At 37.4% G+C, this 26,569-nt stretch overlaps 4 protein-coding genes across 9 annotated transcripts; 1 reads left to right on the top strand and 3 right to left on the bottom strand.

Annotated features, from left to right (window-relative positions):
• Positions 1 to 1,009: 1,009 nt before the first annotated feature.
• On the bottom strand, positions 1,010 to 10,219 carry LOC113665513 (lissencephaly-1 homolog). Its single transcript, XM_027181217.2, has 16 exons — positions 10,035 to 10,219; positions 9,405 to 9,591; positions 8,961 to 9,039; positions 7,769 to 7,843; positions 7,130 to 7,181; positions 6,635 to 6,692; positions 6,237 to 6,296; positions 5,832 to 5,965; positions 5,601 to 5,672; positions 5,076 to 5,178; positions 4,426 to 4,490; positions 3,970 to 4,001; positions 3,705 to 3,836; positions 3,301 to 3,405; positions 2,769 to 2,925; positions 1,010 to 2,361 (listed from the first exon to the last, which is right to left on the bottom strand). Exons 2-16 carry the CDS (start codon positions 9,434 to 9,436, stop codon positions 2,288 to 2,290), a joined length of 1,230 nt encoding a protein of 409 aa, XP_027037018.1. The 5' UTR covers positions 9,437 to 9,591; positions 10,035 to 10,219; the 3' UTR covers positions 1,010 to 2,287.
• A 28-nt stretch (positions 10,220 to 10,247) lies between these two features.
• Positions 10,248 to 17,139, top strand: LOC113665503 (uncharacterized). Of its 6 annotated transcripts, none has more exons than XR_016182008.1 (6): positions 10,248 to 10,418; positions 12,740 to 12,804; positions 13,246 to 13,280; positions 13,397 to 13,504; positions 14,288 to 14,334; positions 16,658 to 17,002. XR_016182008.1 is itself a non-coding variant. In XM_089190636.1 (6 exons), exons 3-5 carry the CDS (start codon positions 12,754 to 12,756, stop codon positions 14,327 to 14,329), a joined length of 201 nt encoding a protein of 66 aa, XP_089046762.1. In that variant the 5' UTR covers positions 10,248 to 10,418; positions 12,056 to 12,254; positions 12,740 to 12,753; the 3' UTR covers positions 14,330 to 14,334; positions 16,658 to 17,139. The 6 variants fall into 6 exon arrangements, 4 of the variants coding, with proteins under 4 accessions (XP_089046762.1, XP_089046761.1, XP_089046763.1 ...); XM_089190636.1 differs by lacking the exon at positions 13,246 to 13,280 and adding an exon at positions 12,056 to 12,254 and having other exon boundaries at positions 16,658 to 17,139; XR_016182007.1 differs by lacking the exon at positions 13,246 to 13,280 and having other exon boundaries at positions 12,740 to 12,777.
• Positions 14,533 to 26,511, bottom strand: LOC113665502 (uncharacterized). The gene is made up of 6 exons (XM_027181206.2): positions 25,397 to 26,511; positions 25,033 to 25,212; positions 21,623 to 21,745; positions 17,432 to 17,524; positions 16,720 to 16,837; positions 14,533 to 16,177 (listed from the first exon to the last, which is right to left on the bottom strand). Exons 1-6 carry the CDS (start codon positions 25,476 to 25,478, stop codon positions 16,135 to 16,137), a joined length of 639 nt encoding a protein of 212 aa, XP_027037007.2. The 5' UTR covers positions 25,479 to 26,511; the 3' UTR covers positions 14,533 to 16,134.
• LOC113665500 (uncharacterized) lies at positions 18,355 to 21,013 on the bottom strand. The gene has a single exon (XM_027181204.2). The coding sequence runs from the start codon at positions 20,534 to 20,536 to the stop codon at positions 18,677 to 18,679; it is 1,860 nt and encodes a 619-aa protein (XP_027037005.2). The 5' UTR covers positions 20,537 to 21,013; the 3' UTR covers positions 18,355 to 18,676.
• Positions 26,512 to 26,569: the final 58 nt, after the last annotated feature.

The following is a 26,569-nucleotide window of genomic DNA, read 5'->3' as shown; positions in this document are numbered from 1 at the left end:
AGAAAAGGAAATTCGGGATTCAGATTGGTATCCAAAACTCGACAGCTGTTTGTCTAGACGTTAAACCCGCACCTAATTACAGTTTCACCGGTGAGTCAACGATTAGGGTCATGAGAATAAAGGGAATGATCACCAACTACAGAAGCTCTTGATTGTTTAAAAAGTTCTTTACCAAAATAAAATGTATTGTGAACAGTATGGAAAACGTGAACATTAATATTTGGGGGTAAAATGTAGATGAATACCAAGAAAAAATTGTCAATTAACGATTTAGTGCGCGGTATTATAATTAATAAGTGCGTAATTATAAAGGGTGTAGTTTATTCTATTTTTTTCCCTATTGATAAGAAATGCCTAACCCGACGATTGTAACCCGGTCTAAAACAAAGTAGAAAGTCAGATTGAAGTAGAATCGCAATGAGGTCGATGACTGACAAACAACACTAGTGTAATAGTTAGGAAACAATTCTAAAAGAGCATGGCTATTCGTAAATCTCTTTCCCGTAAGAAAACAGGAATAAAACGCATTACAGAATTCTTGAACCGTTACTGGTTCTAAAAGAAAATTGTCTCCATCTTAGCTAATGTCCATTGGGAAATATTGTGGAGAGAACCCGACGTTCACTTCTCCTCTCCCGGCCCGCCAATATCCCTTAGAAATTCCCCGCAAGAAGCCCCCGCCTCCCTCGAGATTCCTGAAAAGTTTTGCATGATCCTGGCGCTGTGAGCTGATTTGAAAATTGAACACCGTGAGAAAGTCAAGTCGCATGCCAAATAGGAGCAGCGTCGCAGAGAGACCAACCATAAAACGAAAAATTTGTGTAGTACTGTGTCAATTGATGTTAAAAACGATCCTCTTGGATGAGAATAATTGATCGCCAATCTCTTAATCGTAGGCACGTTACTAATCCTTGACCATTACTAGTGAACCACAGACAAAAACCACTACAAAGTTCAAAGTTACGTATTTCCAAATAAATCAAATAGTACCAGCAATGAAACATAAAACGGTATTCACATCTCTTTAATAAGATCTTACAGATAATTCAAGGTCGATATTAGAGAATTTCAAATAAACACTACCTGTCTTTCAACCTCTAGAAAAACAAACAAAATATTTTCTGGAGGTAGAAAGAGGCGGATATGTTAAAGAAATCAGCCCAAGAAATTCTTGATCAATGTAATTAATGAAACTGTTTTATTGTCGTCACATTAAAAGGATCCCCTGCAGTGCCTTGGACCCAAGCTGCTTTGTTCTTTCTGTCTCATGTTTGTGGAAAAAGTCCCTGAGAGCAAGACAATTAGACAATACCACTGAGGGCTTAATTGCCAGAGGTTGTTATTTATATAAGCAAAAGCCAACATTACTCAAAAAAAAAAAAAAAAAATTAAATGATATGAAAGGAAGCAAGCTGAGGCTGACCTGTTCAAAATGAACTTGGGCTGTTACCAAACAAAATAACCCTTGGAAAAAAGTACAAACCACTGCACTAACGGTGAACACACCTAACAAGATTCAGGGCTCTGTTGAGAGATCTTTCGAGTTTCATTTCTGTAAATTTTACACCTAACCCAGAATGATATCAATAATACATAAAATACCTTTTTTTCATTTGAAGCTCAGGGCTTGCCTTATTTCCTACAGTACCCCTAGAGATAATACAAAAGCCCCAAAACAGATACAACAGGCAACAGTTCTTGAGCAGATTCCTCTGGTCTTTTGTACCAACCTTGAAAATATGCTAGAATAGTTACTGTGGGCTAGTTTTTGGAAGCTTTCCTTCTGCCCCATAATGTCCATATTGATTAAATTCTGCTATGATGTACAACACACAAGAGATTTTTATCATAGAGGCAACAAAACTTACATTTTACTAACAGAGTGACATCACGGCTGGTTAAGAACCATCATAAATACCACAAAACTAAATCAGGACTATCATCAAACACCAACTTCTGCCCAAAGACGCTGCAACGAACTGAATTCTCCACAACCAGCAATGAATTCACAGAAGCAATTTTTTTAAAACTTCTCCAAATACAAAATATAATATTGATAAGTTTCTTTCTGTATACGAGACTTGTTCTTCTGTGAGATCAAGCCCAGTACAGTTTTCTAATCTCTTTTGAGAAACACTAATTGAGAATCAGAGCACTTCTCTTGGGTGGTTTGAGTCTCTTGCTCCACATACACTAGTCCTGCAAGTTTTCTTGAATTAAAATATCAATTTTCCACTTGGGTACTAATTAGAGATAAGTTTATGAGCTTGCTTTCCATCCACAACTGTCAACGACATTCCCACACTTTGATTGTCATGTCAACACTTCCAGTTATTACAAACGGAGTTGACCTGTGGAAATCTTAAACACATATAAAAAGAGAAAATTACATTATGAAGATTGACAGTTATTTTTCAAAATTTTATGCCACAAGCTGATAAAGAAAAGGACTGGCTACTCGACTCTTTTGCTCTTAAGATCACAATAGTAATTCTTCTCTCAGTCTGCCATACAATGCTTATGATGGTAGTTCAGAGAATTTGGTCTTGGATCAACTAACAATTCCTGATTGACATTTTTTGTTATTCTCATCCCTTACTTTCTTGATATTTAATAGTTATTGCAAGGAGAAATTCTGTCTTGATCACTTTTAAGAGTTAAGAGTTAAGTGAACAATGTTCAAGACAAGTTCTTTAGTGGCCTAACAAGGGGGAAAGAGCAAAAGAAAATAGCATTGCCAAATGGTGATAACATATTGAGAAACTTACCTAAAGTTGTTGCAAAATGTTCATGAGCCATTAACGTTTTTGCACATCTTTTATTTTTGTAGTCCCATATTCTAAGAGTTTTGTCATCTGAACAGCTAACTATATATTTGCCTCCAGGATGAAACAGAACACCTCTCACCCAATTATCATGGCCAACCTATCAGAGCAAATGTGTAAAATTATTTGTCAGATTTATATGAACACCTACTAAGCTATTCTGTGGTCTACAATACAGTTCATCAATCATAAATGAATTTTCTACCACAAGAGGCTGATTTTACAAAGTCAGACTGAGAGTTGTAATCAGGGTTGAGAAAGTACTTTCAAACTAATCAAAATAAAAATGGACGAAGAAAAATCATGTTTGTGACAACCAATGTTCATAAGATCATAAACTTAAGAGCCATTAGCACAATTAGTGTCATATTTGTCAGTGCCTCTAATGTTTTGCTCTGACTCCATTTTTAATGTAAATCAGCCTTTGATCAAACCAAAATACTAGGCCAAAGAAACTGTTGCATAGCTAACTAACCAGAGTCATTAGACACATTCCAGTACCACAATCCCACAGTCTGATTGTCTTATCTCGAGATGCTGACACTAAATATGGACCTGCAGCTCCTCCTCGTTTTCCACCCTACATCAGAGTAAGCCAAGATAATAACAGAAGCCATCACCATGACAAATACTTAAGCTCAATAAATTCAAAAGTATGAAAGTATCTTGCCATTAAACTAAGTGATGATATTTTGGCCTCTTAAAGATTTTCTAATGACTGCGATAGCGACAGAATTTTTCTACACTCCACAAAAGAAAGAGATTGAGAGAAAGAGATTATTTTGCTTTTTCATTTAAATGATCACAGATACTGAGCATGTAAGGACTGGAGACAAATTTGATCCTTCCTCCACAGCTATTTAGAAATATCTAATGTACCTCCAATCCTGCAGCTTCTGCAATATGTGGGTGGGCTGATTCTGGAGCCCATGCAACATCCTCCACTACATGTTCATGGTCCCGCAGATCACATTTACATTCCTTAGAGGCCACAATCCACACACGGATTGTCTGTAGAGCAAACACTTCCTTTCATGAGATTTTGTTTCAATTGACTGCATTTAAATCTCAGACAGCAGATAAAAGTATCTACATGTAAGGCTGCTCTAAATGAAACATTCAATAATCTAATCTACTTGCCTACCTGGTCATTTGAACAACTTGCTATCAACACACCTGCAGAACGATAAAAACAAGCTACTCATTGTATTTTAATTACAACACTGGAAATTAAACTAAATAGATAAGAGTCCTCTGACACATCTCTTAGTTTTCCTGAATTCTCCTCCCACCCCCACCGACACCTTTTAAAACATTTTTTCTTGATTTAACTGGTACCACCAAAAGAACTTTGAAAGGTTTTAAACCAGAAAGTTTTAAAACATCTCTGACAAAATCAAACTGTCCATTAAAATGATAAGGTTTGGATTTTTTAACATTAGTCTACTCTTATTTTCCATTGTTTCCAGTTACTTTTGTATATTTGACAAAAAAAACATAACCAGTTTGAAAGATATTGAATAACAACAAAATTTTGGCCATGGCAATTACATGTACCCATTGTGTATACAGAAGACATCGGAATGATTACACAACTTACCATCTGGGCTAACACGAACTTTTCTGACCCACTCTCTGTGCCCTTGAAATGTCTTCACACAATACCTGTAATACAAGAAACAAGAGATGAGGTCATCTCATGTTGCTTTGCTTCTGTCCATTTTAGCCCTATCAACTAGTCTGGTCAGGTTTCCGGGATCCAATCCCTTCACTCATTTTGTTGTGGAAACTGTCATGTGTTCCCATTATTAACTGAGTGACCCTGTCCTCGACTGTGTATTTTCTGTTCAGTAGACCTTGAGGTTCAGAGTGCATGTAGATGATAGCGATTATCACAATAGAGAACACTACTTGGTAAAATGCCTGAAATCCCAATTAGGAACTTGATTACCCTCTACCATCCCTAAAAGAATTTGATATCTCCAACCCTGTACATCATATATGTAATTACCAATTACATGTATGTGATATGTTCCACTGGCTATTTGGGGAAAAAAAGGTTTCATATGCTTTTTTTCCTTTTTTCCTGGTAAAAAGTCATCTGAACTTTGGCAAGCAGTTACTTTTGATGCATTTGCCTTTATCTACCTTTTCCCACCCAATTTTAAAATACTTTGAGTGTCTGTATAGTTGCTAATCTTATCCACAAACTTGCCACTTGTGTAATTCGCCTTTTTAACTTGAACTCACCCAGTGGCTACTTCCCACATTTTTATAGTTTTGTCTCTGGATGATGACACCAAATAATCTCCTGACGGCAAAAAAGTCACTGAAGAAACATTATGGTCATGTCCTGAAAAAGAAAATAAAAGAAAACTTTTAAGGAGATTTGAAATAATGAACACCCCCTGATTAGCAAGTATTTGTGTTATTTGTAAAAAAAATTAACTAATTTTAAAAAAATTTAAAAAAGGGAAAAAACTACTCCAACAAAAACCCAAACAAAAGCTCAAATAGACACATAAGCTGTTCCAGAAATGAAACTTTTTATCCCTCACAACATAATTTGAAGCTAAATCCTTCAGGCGGAAAAAAAACACTAATGAAACAGTGCTCCAATATGTCTACCAATCAGAATAAATAACTTTAAAAACACACTTACAGAAAATGCTGGACTCATTGTTGTTTGCAAGCTTGTACCCCAATGAATTACAATTTAGCTTATGAAGCTTCACTTTATGAAGACAACTATTACATGACAAACACATCACCCACCTGTCATTGTTTTGATACACTCAAATTCATGGAAATCCCATAGTTTGACAGACATGTCTGCTGAACATGATGCTGGAGTAAAAATACAAAGGAAATTTTAGTTTAAAAACATCTGCCTGAGAGAAACATCTGGTTTATAATCTATCAAAAAAAAAACATCCTCTCTTTCTTACCATTTTTTCCTAAATTTGCTTTCATCTAGAATCCTTTTATAGTCCAATCAAATCTTACCTAAAACTTTCCCAGTATGATCAAATGAGAGATCTTGTACTGCATCTGTATGGCCCTTAAGGGTTCGTTCAAAATCTCCAGTCTCATAGTCCCAGACTTTGACTGTTGCATCTTCTGATGCTGTTACCATGACACTAAAAGAAATGCAGAAGTAAGTTCAATAAAACAGGTGTTATTTTCTTTTCTAAATGCTAATTTTTTGCTACTTTTTCAATGGATATAGACTAACAAGCTATCTGCAGCTCAGCGGTAAACATAACATCATGCAATCCAAAGGTTTGGGGTTCAGTTTGTTGGGGTGAACACAACATCATCTCTTTGTCCCAAATTCATGACAAATTAATAACATCTTTCTTTAATAAGTTTATCACCCATGAAGTCAAAGTAAAAGTTCACAAATCTCACCTATATACTGGATGAAATAACACTCTTGTAACTGGGCTTCTGTGGCCAGTTAATGCATATCTACAAGAGTAAAACAAAAGAAAAAAATTTAAGCAGAGGATCATCTTTGACAAGCCAACAAGCACTTTACAGTAACTTTAAGTTAAACTTCTTCATTTCCTCAAGATTTCTGTCAAAGTTTTACACTCTTTACAGATGAACAGCCCAGAAAGACAGAAGTGATTACCAAGAAAATGGGTGACTCAAAGGCCACAGTTTGAAATAAAATCAATAAACAAATCAAGATGTTTTTTAAGGATTACCAAAGTCAAACATGACCTCTTCAAAGGGATTATGGTCATGCTTGGAACAGCACAAAGCTGTTTTAAGATTACACACTGAAATACTTCTGTGCATACCGTTCTGGTGGTCTTGGCATCCAATCCTCAGGGGAACGCGTTTTCTTTAATGTAGAACCTAAGCAAACAAATTGACCACATCTCTATGAGTGTTGTCCCTCCAAAATCATTCTCTTTTATTAATTACTTTTGTTTCTGGTACATAATAGATGTTGAAATTTGGAAGTAATGCTAACCCTTCTTAGTACTGCTTACCTTGCCAACACAAAGGTACTGCACTACAGGTAATTACAAGTACTATTCAAGTCACTATACAAAGAGTAATGGTCATTGTTGCCTTGATCCGTACGTTGTCTATTTGGTTGATCAATATTTAAAATTGTTACCAGTGCAAAAGAAACAACAATTTCAGCCAGGGTTTTCCATTCCAGCTCTCAAAAGGACAGCTCAACTCAAGACAAAAGAATTAGTTCTCCTGTTGTAAGTGGCTGGAAAATATGGGACATCCTCAGATGAAGATGTTGCACACGTTGCAACAACCCCTATAATGTGTACCTGTGCTTGCTTCTTTTTCTGCCTCTGATAGCCTGGATTCTAAGTCCATTACCTGAAAACAAATTAATCAGATTGGATTTAATCCAAAGATTCTAATTAATTCCACTAATTCTTCATCTGAGTAAATTCAAATCTAACAAAAGGATTTTCCACATTCAAATGAAAATGGCACTACACTATTAATGATTTGTAATTAACATGGTTAATCAATATATGGAATATTTGGACTACATGATAATATTATTAATGATTCAGCTAAGGTCATATAGTAATCATCTGGGCTTGCACATGTACTCTGAATAAAAACTCTGATGTAAAACATTAAGTAAATAAGAGGGCTAGAGCAATAGTAGCATATGGGTAATTTCGAAACTTGCCAAGGCAACTAACATTTAGATTAAAACTACCCTAGACAACTACCCGAGACAACTACCCTCTGACAATGGAACTTAAGAAACTATTTAGATGCATTTCATTGACTCAAGGTCAACATAGTCTACTAACAAAAAGTGTCTTGTACCAGGGCAAAAGGAAACTATCACAAGTATGGAAAAAATTAAAACATGATATTTAAGACAACATCCACAATGTTCTCCAGCCATGAATATCACTTATACCTGCTTAAAGATAGCATCTAACCTTCTTTTGTAGACGAATTACCGATGTCCATTTCTTTTCCAGCAAGCCACTATACTTTTTGTCCAGTTCACCAGGCTGGAGGTGAGGAAAATCACAATGAATATTGGTACTAACAAATCTTCTACAAAATTACAAAAAATACGAATTGTTTTCTTTAACTAAATCATGCATTTTGGCTCACATGAAAGAGAATTGTATTTACATCTGTTATTTTCAGAATTTGATCAGATGTTCTACTGTGAAAACTGAGCTTGAGTTTCTTATTTCTGGTCTGTCATAGTAATTACAGGCATTGTAAAATTGAGCAAGATTTAAATTGTATGAAGTGGTCAATCAGAGTAACACATCAGGGATAACTTCACTGGCTAACAGGTAGAACAAAACCCAGAAATAGTGAGGTTTCCTCCCTGCCCTCTTCAAGGGTTACTTACCCTTTCAACAAGTTTATTGGAGTGATTACAATAACAATGATCAAAATAAAATATTCTGAAGTGATTGACTGCATACACACAAAGAATTAAATGTAGAGAACTTGTTCAAATGCCACATGCATACACCACTTAAACAATCTTAGCCAAATCTAAATTCCAAATCCATAGCTATTGATTTCAAACTTGAAAAACAATAGACTAAACCAAACACTTCAATGCAAATAAATAACTTCATCAATATGATCTAAAGTTAATTATTAATAATTATGGTTATTGAAATTCCTTTAACATACTTCTCTTTGTTTATTTCACAGTTACAAGAAGAACCCCCCCAGAGTCCATATAACAGTTATAGACTAAAAAATTAATTGAAATATTCAAGCACATTAAGTGAAAGGACAAATGCAAACAGTGACATTAAAAGAAATTAAACAATGCCAATTTTATGGCATCACTTAAAATATGTGCCATTAGATTACAGCCACTAGGGCTGTATCAATTACTTTTTGACACAACATCACAGGTGCAAATGTTTAGAGCTGATGGCGAAGAATGAACTTTGAACAAGTGTATGTTCACACACGTCTAAAATGAGTTTAGAGGTTGTAATGGTTGTAATAACAATTAAATCTATGAATGTCACCATAAATGGAGGGTTTGTGTAGATTTTTGTTTAAATATCGAGGTAATATGACACCACAAAAGAACACATATGACAAAAACTAAGTGCATCTAAAACAAGGTTAATGCAAGTCTCTCACCATGCTGGCATCTTTTTTGAAAGCATTCAAGGCATCTTCAAAGCCACATTGGTATAGATAATCTGCTATGGCTTTATGACTGTAGAAGAAAAGGAATAAATTTTTAAGAAAAATTAACTGCTAGGGCTGTCCACAAGGAGAGGTTACTTTGTTTCAACGGGAGCTTGAGAGAATCACTCTTGCCTGCCTGTTTATAATTAAGTACAATGCCCTAATCCGCAATGATCCTGACCGCTTACAAAATTTACCAGGTTAATTTGTAATAAACGTATTCGACATGATAGCTGTCGACAAAAAGTTAGATCTTGCCCGTTCTTGCTCGCCGCAAAAACTTCATATCAAAAATTGTACAGAGAAAAATCGTGTACACCTCCGATCGTACACACGATCTAAAAACTACAGGTCAATCAATTCGTAATAATAGAGAAATATACAATCACTTACAGTTCTTCTTTCTGTCTGGGAGTCAACACCATGGCTGAGAATTTTTTCTAATTTTCTCAATCAACTTTCATCTAAATCAAGCGACTACGACCTTGGATTGCTGTGAAAACATTCCTTTCGCGGTGATCTGTACACTGTAACCATCACAATTGTTCGAGTAACGCTCACAGCCACAACCTCTGCTATTCTGAGGGGCCATACAGAAAACAAGAAATCAACAAAAGGTGCAAGTGTTTATCGAAAGGAACCTACCACAAGAGAGAAAACCGGTTCAATTGTACCGGTTAGGATATCGTAATATCGTTTGATAAAAGTAGATCATTGAACAAAGTCACCTAACATGATCAGTGTGAAACTCGACTTTCTAGGGCCCTTGGTTGAAAGATCGTTTTCGCTTTAGAAACAAGACTTGTCGGGCGTTAGAGGAAACACTGTTGAAATTCAAAAGGGTTATGCCTTAAACAAAAAAGCTAAGTGAATGTCAGATTGCCACACAGTCATAATATTACGCATATTTTAACAGAGGCAAGCTAAACCCACCCATGCTCTGAACTAACTACGCGCTGGCTAGCCATCAAGAATTACGTTAGTTTTCGTATTTACAAAGCTTTTACTCTGATGAAGACCAACCTTGTCTTAGATTCGCCTTGAATTATCCTCGTCACCTTCACAAGCGGCTCTTCGACCGCATAAAATACCACAGAATCGGCTATTTCTCCTTTCACAGTCTATCAATTTTGAACTCAAACACCGCTCTATTTCAAGCACTTCGTAAAAACGGCCAACCCATGATGCAAAGCGACTAAAATGCGCATGAGCAGCCGGCTAATTTCGCAGTGTATTCTGGTTATTTGAAACCAACATGGCGGACGCTGATACAGAAAATTTCAGGACTGTAACGCCATCTTGTGATCATAAAGCATTGAAAGAATGCTTGGATAGAAATAACGGTGACAGATCTAAATGCACAAAAGAATGGGAGGCATTTCAACGCTCATGTTCCGAAAATAAAAGGTAACTTATTTCATTTACTTAATTTAAACGTCAGCGGAGCAAGAAAAAGAGTCGATATTGCACTGTTTGCGTAAGAAGGTTTTTCATGCATCTCTCAATGCTCGCAAACAATGGTAGGAATTTTAAAAAATCGCTATTTAACATTTAAGACAGAAAAAAATCGGTGCTCTAGTCGGAGCAATATAATGTTGATTTTAAGCAAATGAAGATCATCGCAGTATATACTCAACTTAAGCAGTTGAGAAAATAAGGCCTGAAAAAAATTCAGGCCTGAACGGGAATCGAACCCATGACCTCTGCGATACCGGTGCAGCGCTCTAACCAACTGAGCTATCAAGCCAACTGGGAGCTGGTCAATTGTGAGTTCGTTATATACCCGTAGATGGAGAAGGTGTGATAAGAATACATGAAAGTCATATATTTGTACTGCGGAAAATACATTTTAAGCAAATGAAGATCATCGCAGTATATACTCAACTTAAGCAGTTGAGAAAATAAGGCCTGAAAAAAATTCAGGCCTGAACGGGAATCGAACCCATGACCTCTGCGATACCGGTGCAGCGCTCTAACCAACTGAGCTATCAAGCCAACTGGGAGCTGGTCAATTGTGAGTTCATTATATACCCGTAGATGGAGAAGGTGTGATAAGAATACATGAATTATATGAATACATGCCTTATTTTCTCAACTGCTTAAGTTGAGTATATACTGCGATGATCTTCATTTGCTTAAAATGTATTTTCCGCAGTACAAATATATGACTTTCATGTATTCTTATCACACCTTCTCCATCTACGGGTATATAACGAACTCACAATTGACCAGCTCCCAGTTGGCTTGATAGCTCAGTTGGTTAGAGCGCTGCACCGGTATCGCAGAGGTCATGGGTTCGATTCCCGTTCAGGCCTGAATTTTTTTCAGGCCTTATTTTCTCAACTGCTTAAGTTGAGTATATACTGCGATGATCTTCATTTGCTTAAAATGTATTTTCCGCAGTACAAATATATGACTTTCATGTATTCTTATCACACCTTCTCCATCTACGGGTATATAACGAACTCACAATTGACCAGCTCCCAGTTGGCTTGATAGCTCAGTTGGTTAGAGCGCTGCACCGGTATCGCAGAGGTCATGGGTTCGATTCCCATTCAGGCCTGAATTTTTTTCAGGCCTTATTTTCTCAACTGCTTAAGTTGAGTATATACTGCGATGATCTTCATTTGCTTAAAATGTATTTTCCGCAGTACAAATATATGACTTTCATGTATTCTTATCACAATGTTGATTTTGTTGTATGTATAATACTGGGGATGGGTCACTTCGTTCCCTTGCGTAGATCTCAGTATTTGATTTTTCGGGTTTTGTATGGTTCTTCCTTTCAAAGAAATTCAAATTATTACAACTTAAAAATTGGCGTGTTTGAATCCAGTCCAGTCCAGTTCAGTTCAGTTTACTTGCTGTTAAAGTGGGGCTACAGAAAGAGGAGAGGAGAGGGCATGGCTCCACTCTCTGGGAGAAAATGTATTAAAGACAATTAATGACAACATTGAGTGTATTACTTAGAGACAAAAATGCTATTTTTCATCAATGTCGTAATGGTGTGTAAGCTTAAATGTTTGTTCAATTTTTTCTGGTAGTGTGTGATGTCCATCATTTCTAGATTGCTCTCTGATATGCTATCTCAACCCTCGAGAGTGTGTAAAACTATCCCAAGTGGTAAAAGAGCTTGCAGGTTTTAACAATTCCCCTAGAGGGAGATACCCTCAGAACTCCTCCCAACCCCACCCTACCAAAAAAGAGAGGGCCTCTGACCCAACATGATTCACCAAAATAAAGGTGAGTTTCAAGCCCTCTCACTTCAGAATTTGTTCCTATGGGCTGAATCAGTATTTACTTTCATTCAACCACAGAATTCACTGTTTATGTTGTGAGTAGAGTTTAATCTTACAAAAAAAATTTGCCTTGATAAATTCTCAATTTCCTTAGTGTCCTAAGGCTGAAAGTAGTTATAAAATGGGGTTTCTGGTGCATTTTGAAATCAACCTTGATTTTAAAGGCAACTCATGAAGCTAACCTTGAAATCAACCTTGATTTCAAAGTTCAGTTCTTGCACATTTGAAGTCAACCTTTATTTCAAAGACAAGTTAAATTATTCAGGGAATTGTGTCCTTTGAAAAATTTCATACCCTCTTCAGATTTTTCACAATGTCTCACTCATGAGTTCTGAAGTGTCCATGAGTGAACATGTGAATATTATCATCTTGAATGATCTTCTTGTTGCCGTTTGCCTAAAGGTCAATCAAATCTATTTTTTCTGACAGTACCTGTTTAGAAGATGGTGCAACAGCTAAACAAACTTGCGAGTATTTACAAGTATTATAAGAAAGTAGGTAAATTTCATTGCTACCTACTCTTATCCCTCCAAGAGAAAGTGAGAAACATATTCAAGAAATATGGTCTCACAATTTCAGCTGTTGTCTTGGCATTTGGAAAAGGCCTTAAGTCTGTTGCCAAGGGAGTTTGAGATGGTTTTAAGACCCTTGGAGGTAAATTTGCTGCAATTCTACCCAGTCTAATAAGTTTGATCATTGGCTTCATATCCAGAGCTGCTGAATCAGTTATCAGCTTCCTCAGTCAAAATGCGTGGCTTCTGATCCTGGGGTTTGCAATATTCATGGTTGAGTGATTTCAGAAAAAAAAATGATGAATCAATAAGGCCAAGACCAGACCTGCAGAAATCAAACTGACCTTTACCATAATTAGTCTCTCTTGCTTGAGCTCTCTGTTTTATCTTTATTTGATGATTTTGTCTTCACATGAACTTCAGTTGAAGTCTGATTAATTGGATTTGACTGGTGAGAGGTTGGTCTGTTATTTTTTGATGAGCTCCCATTCATGAGCCTTCCTCCGACTGATTTCATCTCCAAATTCACTGATTTGTTGACTATGAGCTTTATGTCAGAACTTGCCTTCTTCAGGTGTTATTATACCCAACAGTACTCCGAGTGTTCAGAAGAGTAATTGAGGGCATGAACCAAGTGCCTGGTGAGACTGCAAGATCAAGTCTGACTTTTGCTTCATCAATGGTGAGCTGAAACCTCTGAACACTCTTTGAAATGTCTGGCTTTCTGATTGCATCTTCAACTAGAATGAAGGACTCATGCTGGGCTTCCTCAGCACTTCCTAATGAACCCAAAATTGATGATCTGACATTGACTTATACATTGAGAATACAATAATTGAATGCCTCAATCAACTGATTCAGTCTCACCATCCTAGCTTAGGTCAAACCTTCCATATTATCTGCCATGAAGAAGTCAAACTGATTTCCATCTTTCCGCCTGTCAAACTGATTTCCATTTTTCCGCCTGTATGGACCTCTGCAACTCCATGATATTGTTATCCTTCTTAGCAATCAACTCTTCATGCTTTGGATCAAGAGCAGTTTTTATTTCTTTTGTGAGTGATGGATTCAACCTTTGCTTTTTTGTACCCCTTTCTTCACTGTACAAGGGATATGTCTTACCTGACCAAAAATCTTTACCTGCAACCTTCCTTTGAAATCAAGGTTGACTTCAAAATGTGCAAGAACTTAAGGTTGATTTCAAGTCAACCTTGAATTCAAGGTTAACTCCATGAGTTGCCTTTAAAATCAAGGTTGATTTCAAAATACACCAAAAACCTCATTTTAAACCTACTCTGATAATGCACAAGGAGGGATTGGAGACAAAGGAAATTGGGTATCAGCCCAAAGGGAGAATATTTTTCATGTGAGATTAACACCTGCAGCTTAATCCTTGATTAAACTAAACAACAGAAATGTTAGTCTTTTTTTATCCTGTGATAACAAAATTAACTTTCTTTGTTAGGAAATTGCAAGGGAAACAAGAAACTGGCAGTTGTGGTTGTGATTGAGGTAAAAATCAAATTTCCATTTTGCCTTTGTCACCTTATCAGATCATCAAGTCTTTTTTGGGGGTAGCCATCTTGATTGTGAGAACTCTGTTTTTGTGAAACTAGTGTCTGTTGCAGTTTATTCGGGACCTATTTGTAAGTAATTTAGAAAGGGGAATTCTTAAACACCTTGAAGTGCTAACAGCAAATTTTAAATTGAATGGGAAAGGAAATATCAGAATTTTAATATCACAAAGATACCATTCGTTAAGTTTTACTTTATTCCAAATATTCTGCTGTGCCACTCAGATGGTATATGTTGATTCAATTGGCTATATATTACAGTATGACCTTCTTAGAGTTAAGCGAAAATGTACTGTCCTTTGGTTCCCTAAAAAGTATTTCTTCCCAATATTGATTTATGACCCCCAATGCTTCTTGGGCTGTTGTAGGACAAAGAGACATCTTTTGTTGCAGTAGGAATGATTATCTTATCATTAGACACATGTAAATAGGTCTTCTCAGCCTGGCTTTTTAGCTAGCATTCTTGTGGTTTTACTCAGGTTGATAGGGCTGGTAAGGCTAATTTACATAAAGGATATTTGTTAAGCCTGCTGTAATGAAAGAGGTTCATTAAAAAATCTAATTGATTCAGAAAACACTTTTGGTAGAAAAAAAGTGGGCATAAATTATATAGTGACTTTTTCTATAAATATATGTGTACACTGCCTTAGACTAAGAAGAAATATTATGGGAAACAGAACTTAATTTATTATCATTTCTGAAAGGATAATTCAATATAAAAAGAGCTGTTAGGGCTTGGGTCTGTGTTAGTAATGATTATTGAAGAGAGAATTGAGTGATGTTCATCTTTAACTCTCAGAAGTGTTTAAGATGTAAATTCTCCCAGTAATATCTGTACCTTTTCCAGCAAGCAGGTAACAAGAATACTCAAACTTTTCAGGTAGAAGTTGTTATCTTGATTCAACACCAACTTCTCTGAACTAATTTATAAGCTAGAGGGGAGAATTAACAATCAGATTTTGGGAGAGTTAAAGAGTAAAACATGATAACAAAAATTATTAAGGTCATGATTTGTGTTAGTGACAGAAGTATCTTGGGAATACTAAATGCAATAATTTACTGTTTTATTATACATCCTTGAAAAACTATTGTCTGTAGGAATAACATCTGCCTTACATTTTCAAAGAGTGTTTTCTTTACATACACATATGACTTCATTAAAACTGTGACCTGGAAGACTTACAATTGCCATTCAAGATTAAGATAGTGGCACCAATAAATGATTATACACCAATATATAAAACAGTTTGCATACATGTTTCTCAAAAACAAGGATTGAGTCAGCCCAGACAAATGACAATGACTTTTTCTTGGCAAACAAGTCAGTAGGGCTAAATTTTGCTTGGTGCTGCAGAAAAATGGAAGTGGGCCGCAAAAGCAATATATGCCCTTTTTGCACAAATTCCCTCAATTATAATTGTAGATACAGATTGATATAAACACCAAAATGCTACAAACTGAGATTTCTCATAACCTTCACCATGTGTAGCTAACTTGTGGAATACAAAATTTTTGTGCTAGTGTTTTTCTTTGAAATCACTTTTGTGCTGTGTGAGCCTTTTCACTAAACATACACAATGATATTGAGAATCATTGTGGGTGGCTAACGTGTCTTTGATTAAGTGTGCACAAGTCCTCATAATGGATGGTTCTTTCATCATGTCTGTGTCTGCAGTACTTCAAAGGTTTCATACCAAGAGACTGTTAATAGTTGGTTGCAACAGAGAACTTCCTTAGACTACACAGCACCAGTTGACTCTTCAGCTCTGAGCTGAGCAACCCTACAGATGTAAATAAGCTTTAGTGCAAGTCTTAAATGAAATAATTTGTTTTACAGTGATATAGAGTTATTAATAACACTTTGGCTCACCATGTTTTGACTGCCATGCTGCTAGACAATTTTTTTTGTATAGCAGTTAAGCACTATAGCATCGAATGATGAAGAACAGCAGAACCAAAATTGAATTGTTGCAATCTGCAATTATTATTGGTGACTCCATATGGTGAGACAAGGAGGAAGGGGGGGGGGGGACAAGGAGATGATTGGAAGGCTTTAGGGGGGAGGAGGGCAAGTGTAGAAGGCTCATAAGGGTGTTTATTGTATTATTTGAAATGGTCTGAGAAGCACTCACACAATGCTAATGTTAGCTAGAAACAATGCTTCTATGATGCAAACTTTAACCCAACTTCTTTTCTAAGTTATCCAGTAGGTTGCCTCCAACAACTCGCAGTAATTTATTATTTGTTTTTGAACAATTCAGGTGGGCAGACAGGCAGGTGTAGCACAACACAAGTACAAGACTGATTGACATAAATGACCTACTTGTCACACCATCCACATGTTTGGAAGCAGTGATATCGAACAAACTTTCCACTTGTTCCCTTTTGGGAGCATAGGTGGCCAAAAAGTTTGCATAAGCGTCTATAAGAGTCCTGACAGACTAAGATAATCAAGAAATAAGCATATTGTGAGTAGAGTTGAGGAGGGGAGTCTCATGAAACATTCCACATTCATCAAGGATTGAGAGCTGTTGCACTGAATACCATTGCTTTACTGAAAAATGTTGCATATGCTGATTGTCATTAAATGTGAGTTAAATTGAAAAGTAATCTATTGGTTTTTATTTCTTTATTTATTTTTAACCTTTTTACTCCCAGGAATAACAAAAGAATAATTTCTCCTCCCAGTTTTAACACAATTTGGAGTAGAAAGGTAATGAGAATAAAGAAACAGATCAACCAGGGGACATTGTTTTATTTATCACCAAACTCTGAGGACCGGTTATTAAACGAGGTCTGGTTAGATGCAAGCAGAGGGTTTATTTAATTAAAGATATGTCCTTCCACATTTGGCTTTCGGCCCTCTTGACACTGTTCACAAACGTAAATGCTCGGATGAAAAGTTTGGCTAAATTGGAGATGGCTTAGAATGTGGTTTTGTTAAACAAAGGCTGAACTTTGACGGTTGGACTGTATAGGAATGTATGGTAGACAGTGTGGATAGCTGATTTTGAGGTCGCCAAGGTGTCACTTACCTGGGCATCCTTGTCCATTTGGCCCTCTGGCACGTAAATTATTCCAACAACAGCCATGTTTCCTCGATTGACATCCCGGAGGACTGAATTGTTCTGCAGATGAGAATGGGATTTTGAAAATACAATTAGACATATCTTTGTCAACAATTCGAAAACCAAGCTTTTGCTGCCTTGATCCCAATCACTTCTCCTGTACAGTTATTCCAACTCCCTCGTGTCAACATTGGGGAAGGGTGTTTAACCTTCACTTAAAACGCTGTGGGGAAATTAGTTTTCTATGATCCCTGACACAATTGACTAAGAAGGAAAGGGAATGTTGTGTGATAGAACATTATCCTATTCTTTATGGCCTGACCCTGAGAAAGAGCCTGACAAAGTTGTTGAGACTGTTAGCTCAAGCCCCAAGCTGTAGTTCATATTTCTTTCCTCTAGCTGCTATACACTGCCTCGTAAATTGGTTTGGTCGGAGAATTTGATGTCATGTATCAATGACACCCTGAAGCTAATAACTTGTTTATTCTCATAGTCAATGCGCTGAGAAATGGTTAGATATTGTTAGGAGAAATTGCATGTCAATCCCTTCTGGGAGTTACAGGTCCACAACAGTGTGAGAGACACTGAGACCCTTTTCGAAGAACAGGACATTTGCTGAAAGCAACTTATCAGAGCGAGTGATTTTGCTCAGTGCTTCAACCCTTTCAGCCCTACCCGCTTCTGCCGCAATTCGCTCCTTTGTCGCCAAAGTTTTTGCGTAGAATACGAGGATGGGAAGAAAGGGTAGCTTGAGTGCTCATCATCTGCCCAGATTTTTCGGTTGTTACTGGAACTGGGTGTTCACCCCAAGAAAGTGTTGATAAGGCGTGGTTCCCAACCAAAACCAGCACTCGGTAACAATGAGCAAAAAATTACAAGGGAACTCTAGCTAAGCAGGGACGGCTGAAACCTTTATTCATATTTACTAACGCCATTCGGAATAAAAGAACCTCTGAAAGTATGTCAATCTATGTCTAGTGGAACATTTTCTTTATTCCTTGTAAAGTAACAATTTTAAGAGAGGAGGGTAACAATTTAATACAAATTCTTATCTGAAATAATGTCCGTTTGAGCTCAACTGAATCGACTTGTTCGTACTAACCAAAACGTAGTTTGTCAAATTAGTGAAAAGTTAATGATTTTGATTTTGTGCAAGTTCCCTCACTGCACCATGGTTAGATGATCACCGATCTTCCGACAGTTAATAAAATTTCAGTCTAAATCCAAATCTGGGATCTTGATGTATTCAAGTTTAAGTGTCAGTGTTTCTTTCGCATGTAAAAAAAGTTGTCCAGTGAAGCCAACGATGACAGACATCAAGACATTCTCGGGGATCATACCCAAATACCTCTTCAAGGTTTGTTTAAGGGCATCAAAACCTTTCTCGCTCCCTTCTTTCTCTGTTTTATCTCTTACGTTACGTAAAACCTCCACTTTATTCTTGCTGTCGGCAGGAATTGCTTTATGCAGGTTTGCCCAGGATGAATTTTTCTCATCGACGTAGGATTCAGCCAGATCGTCTACCATCTCTTGGGAAATTTGGTGGAGAGAAATCTGCTGTGGTTTATGTCCAGCGGACAGGCCAAGGTGAGCATGCTCAATCTCGAATTTCCTTTTCTTTTCACAGGTCCTGATGTAGAACTTCTGAACTAACAAGTTTAGTTCTCCTGAGAGGGTTCCCAGTAACTCCCTAAAGGCATCTTCCACTAAGCGCCATATTTCGATCAGATTCGCATAGGCATCTTCATCGAGCTCTGTAGTGTTCAGATCGGTAAACTGATTCCAAAACCAGCCAAATCGGCGCGACCCAGGCACGTTTCCAATGTTAACAAACATCTTATTCCAGAGAGCGCCCAGATCTTTTCCAGCCAGGGCGCTGGAAAACACGTACTCCACTATATCAATCATCTCTAAAAGCCGGACACACCTTTTTGTTTCTTGAACTTCTTTAAAAGTGCGGGTCATTTCTAAGTCTTTCACACGATTCAGCATTTCGCTCACAATGCAAAGACGCAGCTTGCTTTCATGACCCCCCTCAGCCAGCTGATTGCATCTTGGTATGAGGAAGTTCTGAATTTCTCCCCGTTTCACCCCTTGCAAAACAATTTCTAAGACGTGAATGATTCTTTGTGACAGAATTTCATTTTCCCAGAAATGGGTCGGCTTGGAAAAGAGCTCTGACAAAAGGACTGTTTTAAACATATACGACGGCAACAGGGAGGATTCTAGCATTAGTTTCTCTGAGATGTCATCACGTAGAGTTTTAAGAACTCGGTAACATGTTTTAAAGCCATCTGGAGCAGAGGTGAGCATCCTTCGCTCGGCAGTGGAAAACGATACACGCCACATATCAAAGGCAGCAGGTACCACTTGAAATCCGTACTCATGAAGGATCGCTTCTGCTTCTTGCGGGATGCTCCTCAACTGAACAGGGAGGCTGGATGAGGGGTACTCTATTGTAAGGGTCAGGTCGACACTAACAGTGAGACCTTTGTAAGTCTCTCCGCCTTGCCAATCGATGTAAAGTGTTGTGGCTGGGCCGTGAGTTTCGGAGTAAATCACTCCAGATGCACTGTCTTCAGCACCACTGCTACCGAGTATGTCAGAAAACACCGGTCCCCATGACCCACCCAACAATTCTTGACTAGCTCGCCGGATCTGAAGTTCCTTTGGTACTTCTGCCTCGCTTAAACATTCGTTCACGAGTTTCTTAAAATGGCGACAGACCATGTTTGGACTGAAGAAGCCCTCTTCGTCTCGAAATTCCCTCCATTCGGTTTCTTCCAGAGCGAGCTTAACGTAACCTTCCCTCTTTTCGCACTGATGAAAGGATGGCTTGTTCGTGAGAGAGTTAAGTTTCACCATGAAGTCGAATTCATCTGGCTGGCTAACTTTAGCTCCTTCGTAAACACTCCCGCTCTGGATAAGGGTGCTCTCAAACCGCTCGTCTCTCTGCTCGACTTTCGTCAGGATGCTGATCACCAGTGTTTCGAGCTTCTCTCGGATTAAATCAGCTTCAATTTCATCTTTAAATCTCGCTTTTCTCTCAAATTCTTCAACAATTTCAGCCATGACTGTAAGCTTGTTGTAAATTTTCTTCTCCTCTCTCCAAACGCTCTGGTGCTTAAGCAACCGATGTCGTCGCTAGAATGCCGTCCATGAATTATTTGAGTTCCTTCTGTTTCTCGAACTCCCGACAATTACAAAACATCCTCTTTTTCCCGGAATATGAGTAAAAAATTAACAAAGTGGCGTGACAGATGAGATAAGATCATCAGTTTTACTTTCGATATTAAACATAACTTGGCAAAACACAATAGGAAATGTTTCGTTGTACAGTGTTATGTCTACCACTTTAATTTATTCAGCCCTTAGGTTTATTTCTAGCAGGAGTGCTTTTTGTTCATGCTATAATCTGATTACATATACATGTGATACTGAATAAGCGCGAGGTCGAGATGGTTGGATATTGGTTGAGTTCTTTTTTTCCTCTATTTTCATGGACCAAGACGAGTCGAGATCCACAAAACCGCAAATAAAAAAGAATCGGGTTAATATCCGATATCCTTGATTAATCAAGCTTGGTCAATATATAATGGATTTATCTTACGCTTTTAAAATAAGGACCAAGATGACAGGTTTGTTTCGAGCGCTGGGCAATGAGAATGCCAACTGTAACGGCGTGTGCTCGTCTTTAAATTAATAAGTTGAATAATAACGTAACTTCCTATCCAGAAATTTAGGTAGCATCTTTTGATATTCAGGTAGAAACTATGTGGATTTTTGACAAATGTTTAGCAACTTTTCAGTATTTTACGAGCACAATCAAGGCAAGCCCACCAGTAGCCGATCACAAGACAGGATTCACTTCATCTAACTCACGGCTGTTGTCAGCTATGCAGTCCAACTCGCATATAGTACATCAGAACATCACTTTTTAATACGTTTGCTCCGAGTGTTGAAGACATTTTGTTTTATTTTACGCGCAGTAAATCCGTCACGTATAAGGTGCCTCAGTTTAATTTCGACCACCCGACAAATTTTATACCACCCGACTTATTGTATCCCCCTCCCCCCTCACGAGTAATAGACGGGGAACCAAAAGAGTGACGAGTGGAGCAAGAATTATTATATTCTGGAGAGTAAACAGCAACTTACTGCAAAATCCGCATTCCTTCGGGCAGTACGTTTCCATCACGGACTTTGCTTTTTTACAGAAATCAGACTTTGCCCAGGATTTACACATTCCACTCTTTGCTTCACGTTCCTTGTCTTTACACTCTACAATGTGAAGCAAAAAAAAAAATGAAAGTAACGCCGTGACACATTTTACAGCAAAACGACAGTAGAACGGTTAGCTTTACCCTCCACGTTCCTATGGGTCAGCTGTCCATCGAAAAAGCAGAAGAGGAATTTGAGAACTTAAACCCTAGTCAAAAATTCACTCGTCCACCTACTAACTTCATCTACGTTAAGCGTTTTTTCGGTGGGATGATGAGGTGCATATTATGCGCATGTATAAGGATGCTATCGAGCGTCTCCGTTGCTGATGATCACTGTTTGTGAGGACGAAACACATTTTCCGTTTATTTAAGGACGCATAACTTTCATTACGTTTTCAGAATATAAATGCCTTTTTCAGAATTCTACGGATTTCAATGGAACCTATTGCCTACATGACCTGTCAGGCAGGCAGCTTCTGAGCTAATTCGTCAGAACAGTTTCCTGTCTTTCCATAAATATTTAAAATGAAAACAGGAAAAAGCAAGTTGAGAAAGCTGATAAAAAAAAAACAACAACAAAAACAGCTTGGAACCAGTTCAACAGGCAATATTTGAACCATTAAAGTATAAATGACGCCAAGGTTCGCGATCGAGACAGACTAAATAGGATTGATTAGCGAGGTTACTTAAAACGCCTCAATAACTGATTTACGCACTGGAGGTGGTACATCTGGAAAACTACTCACGTCCTCGAGAGCTGCGCTTACGGCGGACAAAAGAGAAAAATAATTTTTTAATAAAAAAAATTGACTTCAAATCATGCATGTTACATACGGATCTGAAGAATTTTTAAATACAGGTCGGCTGACAAAGAGGAAAGTGAATATGTCGTTGCATTTTTTAGCCAGCACACGTTAGCAGTATATACCAGTTGACAGCTTCAAATCTAGTTGTTGTTTTTAAAGTTGTTGATGCTGTTGTTTTGTGCTTAAAATAAGCTCAGCGACTTCCCATATTCCAGTGAATTGTAAGCGTTTGTATAGGTACGTAGCACAATAACTCAAGCATCTTAAAAGAATTACTGCGTGCCAGCAGCAAAAACTGAAGGGAAGTGATTCTATTCAGAGGAAACAAAAAGATATTTTTGTATTCCGGTTCCACCGAAAGCAGAGCATATCGTTTTCTCGTGTTTGCCAAGATTATTGAAAACAATACAACCTTCACCATAAGCTGTTCAGGTGAATTTCACTTTTAAGAGTAGGTCCCTTTGAAAGTGAAAAATGAGATGACAGAAAAGTAGAGATGGTAAGTTTTGAGCTCGATGAAGAATTAAGAAAGATTTTTTTTCGTCTTGTCACGAGCGTGGGACAAAGAAAAATTCTGAGTCCCCATGAAGAATCGAACCTCAGACCTTCGGATTTGCGCTCCGATGCTCTACCACTGAGCCACAAAGACTCTTCGGTGAGCGGGGTCTATTGCGAAGTTCTAATGACACGCGTCCTGCATACTGCTAGGATCAGCAATGTTGATAGCGTAATATTTTTGACAGGACGCGTGTCATTAGATCTTCGTAATAGACCCCGCTCACCGAAGATACTTTGTGACTCAGTGGTAGAGCATCGGAGCGCAAATCCGAAGGTCTGAGGTTCGATTCCTCATGAGAACTCAGAATTTTTCTTTGTTCCACGCTCGTGACAAGACGAAAAAACATCTTTCTTGAAAAATAAGATGTTTGGTATTTTTGTACTCAAGAGGGACCGGAAGAATTTTACAGGTTAGTGATCAGCGGAGACGAACCAGATGTTGTTGTTGATCTGATTCATAAGTGCTGTTTAAAAATGTTTGGAATGGAGACATGAATTGAGCCGCACAGCAGAGCATATCAGCTATACAACCTTAAGTTAACTTAACTCCTGGCGTGTGTTATAACATCACTGTTGTGTCTTCACACTTTCATTGGTGGGAAATCCGCAGTAGGCATAGGATTAGATATGTTGACAGCGCCGTGTTAGAATGCTCTCTGCTCATTCTTACTGATATCAGTCACTTGTGTGTACTTATTTAATTGTCTTGGAATTCTTTCAGAGTTTTGATACATCTAATACTTTTTTGATGAATACTGATGAGACCAACTCTTAACGAGTTCGAGTTTCGGTATGTTTAGTCTGCTGGGTAAGGAAAGAACATCCGGAGAAAAGTCTCTCCTCTCAGTACATTTAAAACATTGTTTTGAAGCGTTCGTTTCTCTGCGATAGGCTGAAAAAGCAGCTCAGGAATGAAATTCAATTATCGATATTCTCTTTTTCGAAACGAAAACAGGAATAAAGAAAGAAAAGATTTATTACAAAAACTCGCCACACTCACGTATCACATTATTAAATTTCTCACACACACACACACACTTGTTCTGGTATTCTATGTCAGTTTTAATACGACGTTGTCGAGTTTCATTTGATCTGATCCAAATTCTCGTAATTCTCACATTATTGTAAGATTAGAGGAGATTCGACAGTTTGTTTTAAAAACCTGCCTAATTCCATTTGGGGTAAAAGTGTGACCCAGTCTAATATTTCAATAAGCATTTGTTGGTTTAGTGTTTCCGGACTTGCTTCGACAAAGTTTTATAGTTTTCATCCTTTGTAGTCAGTTGACAAATTTAAAGAAGGGAAGATTTATCACTTTAACTTTTCATAATGGGTTTATTACCATGTGACTACATTCATATCACTGAGTGTAATTTAACTTTGTTGTCGTTATGATAACCATAATATCATTTAGAGAAAATTTTACAACTTTTCATAAGATAAATGATTTTTAACGAAACAAATCAATGAAAATCTAAACAACCAGAAAAATTTTGACATATCAGTTAAAGAATCATTAAAATATGAGATTTATAGATTTCGCTTTACTGAATGACGAAAAAAGGCTAAATTGTATGAAACATTTGAACCGAGAAACTTCGAGAAGGTATGGCGGCAATTTTCTTTGATCTCTAAATAGAACGTGCAGCAGAGAGGTTGGAGAGGTTGGAAAGATTATTATGTACAAAAAAATCACTTGGAGCATGCTAAGTAGCTTGAATCTCGCCATAAAAATCCGTGCAAATAAATAAAAATACCAAAGTGCTAGGAGAGAGTTAATTCCTTTTTCTTTACGCTGACTAAGAGTGTCTGCAAATCGTCATCGCTAATGAAGCCAAGATTAGATGTATGCCTTAGTGGAACAGATGAGTATATCGTTTGCAACTTAACGACTAACTTCTGACAATGCACGCCACTGTCAAAACTTAACACGAATTGCTTCCTTTAAACAAGTGTAACTGGGTAATAGATGAACAATTACCTGGTAGGTCTATTGGATACAGAGGGAAGTATGGCAAACGATATCTCGAGGTCCTCTTCTTTGATTTAATTTGACGTTTCGACCTTCCAAAAGTCACTCTCTCTGATTCCATCCATGAATTGAGTATCAACGACTCTTGAGTTCTATCGATGTTTTGGTCTGTGCCGAACGCTGTGAGCTCTGAAATTGAGATTTGATGTAGCAATTTAAACATTTTTTCTTCACTGATTATGACACAAGTATTACAACTAATTTAAGTACGGATGTGGCCATGTTTTACCAGGAAATCTTTGTAACCAGAGGAAGTTGTTTTTTTTCTAGAGAAACGTGGTGTGTGGTTGTTTTCAATTGTAATTGTACCTACGTTTATCATTATATCTTGCTCTTGAGAAATCCAGCAAGAACCCAAGAAACAAAAACGTAGCGATTTCTTTAAGACAAGCCATAGGCTCTCTTTCCTCTGGATTCGACAACTTGTTGACCCTTTCGATGCGGACGTGAATACTGTCTCGCTTTAAGCTAGATATTCTACACCCAATTCACAAAGTGGAGCCTTTATATGTAGATGTTGGAGCCAATTACGTCAAAAAGACTTAAGGTTGAAGGTCAGAGATAGGCATGTTGTGACATTTGGCAGCGTTTACGGCGTGTAAACTTAATTAGCATTTGGAAATTACAGGACCAATGACACCGAAAAATAAACGGCGTTAGAATAAACTTGTAAAAAAATATGTTTTCATTGTTCTACAAATTAAACAAAACTAAGTGAATGTTTATTGCGAAATTGAGATTAGCAAGTTTGATATCCTGTTGTTCCAGAGAGATCGTTCCCGAACCCTGTAAAATAATGAAACCGGCCTGGTAACGTTCCATTGTTTCCGAAACTTATATTACATGTCTTTGTGCCAACAGGTTAAGAAAATTTGTCACGAACATGGAAGGAAAATCACTAAATTTTTACTCAATTGGTTTTTTATTGGTTATTTCTCACCCGTAGGCTGCAAAGTAAAACGAACTTGTCTAGGTGTAATGGTGCTTATCTGTTTGCAGGTGGTTTATTGCCAAGTAAACATTTCCGATTTCTCATCATGCCGTATAAACGGCCATCAGCAACCAATTAATCCTTCCACAACATACATCAAATAATCATATCTCCAGGTGTCTATTGAAAAAATATTTACTCGCTTGGTGATGAATGTCGTGGGATGAATTCTGCGCGGCTCCTACAAAATCTGAACCCTGAAATATAGTTACAAGCTTTTATCTTATTTTATCTTTTATGTTATAAAGAGAGATGGTGAGCTGTGTCAGTCGCACTCTTTCAAAATAAGATGACAATAATAAATAGTGCGAATAACTCTTGACCACTCTAGAGTCAAATGGTCTTAGGATTGAGGAAGCACTTAACATCAAACTCCATATCCGACTTTCAGCATGAGGTTTCATGCTGATCAATACACAACTCTCAGACGCGAAAAAAAAAAAGAAAAAGAAAAAAAAACTACAGTTGAAAACTAGAAAGTTCTAAGCTTGCATG

The sequence above is a fragment of the Pocillopora damicornis genome, chromosome 12, assembly GCF_964200805.1.
Source record: "Pocillopora damicornis chromosome 12, jaPocDami1.2, whole genome shotgun sequence".
In the NCBI taxonomy this organism is placed as follows: domain Eukaryota; kingdom Metazoa; phylum Cnidaria; class Anthozoa; order Scleractinia; family Pocilloporidae; genus Pocillopora; species Pocillopora damicornis.
The sequence above is the reverse complement of the archived record's forward strand: the minus strand, read 5'-3'. Positions and strand labels throughout refer to the sequence as shown.

Excerpts from the sequence above, each read along its gene's own strand:
- LOC113665503 (XM_089190635.1), top strand. The coding sequence starts at position 12,754 with ATGGTGCAACAGCTAAACAAACTTGCGAGTATTTACAAGTATTATAAG. Across the intron at positions 12,805-13,396 it reads TTTACAAGTATTATAAGAAA|GTGTTATTATACCCAACAGT; the intron begins GTAGGTAAATTT and ends TGCCTTCTTCAG. Across the intron at positions 13,505-14,287 it reads TGACTTTTGCTTCATCAATG|GAAATTGCAAGGGAAACAAG; the intron begins GTGAGCTGAAAC and ends TTTCTTTGTTAG.
- LOC113665500 (XM_027181204.2), bottom strand. The coding sequence starts at position 20,536 with ATGGCTGAAATTGTTGAAGAATTTGAGAGAAAAGCGAGATTTAAAGAT.
- LOC113665513 (XM_027181217.2), bottom strand. The coding sequence starts at position 9,436 with ATGGTGTTGACTCCCAGACAGAAAGAAGAACT. Across the intron at positions 7,182-7,768 it reads TAATTCGTCTACAAAAGAAG|GTAATGGACTTAGAATCCAG; the intron begins GTTAGATGCTAT and ends ATTTGTTTTCAG. Across the intron at positions 5,179-5,600 it reads GTGTATCAAAACAATGACAG|GACATGACCATAATGTTTCT; the intron begins GTGGGTGATGTG and ends TTTCTTTTTCAG.
- LOC113665502 (XM_027181206.2), bottom strand. The coding sequence starts at position 25,478 with ATGGCTTGTCTTAAAGAAATCGCTACGTTTTTGTTTCTTGGGTTCTTG. Across the intron at positions 25,213-25,396 it reads AGCAAGATATAATGATAAAC|AGCTCACAGCGTTCGGCACA; the intron begins GTAGGTACAATT and ends TCTCAATTTCAG. Across the intron at positions 21,746-25,032 it reads GTATCCAATAGACCTACCAG|AGTGTAAAGACAAGGAACGT; the intron begins GTAATTGTTCAT and ends TTCACATTGTAG.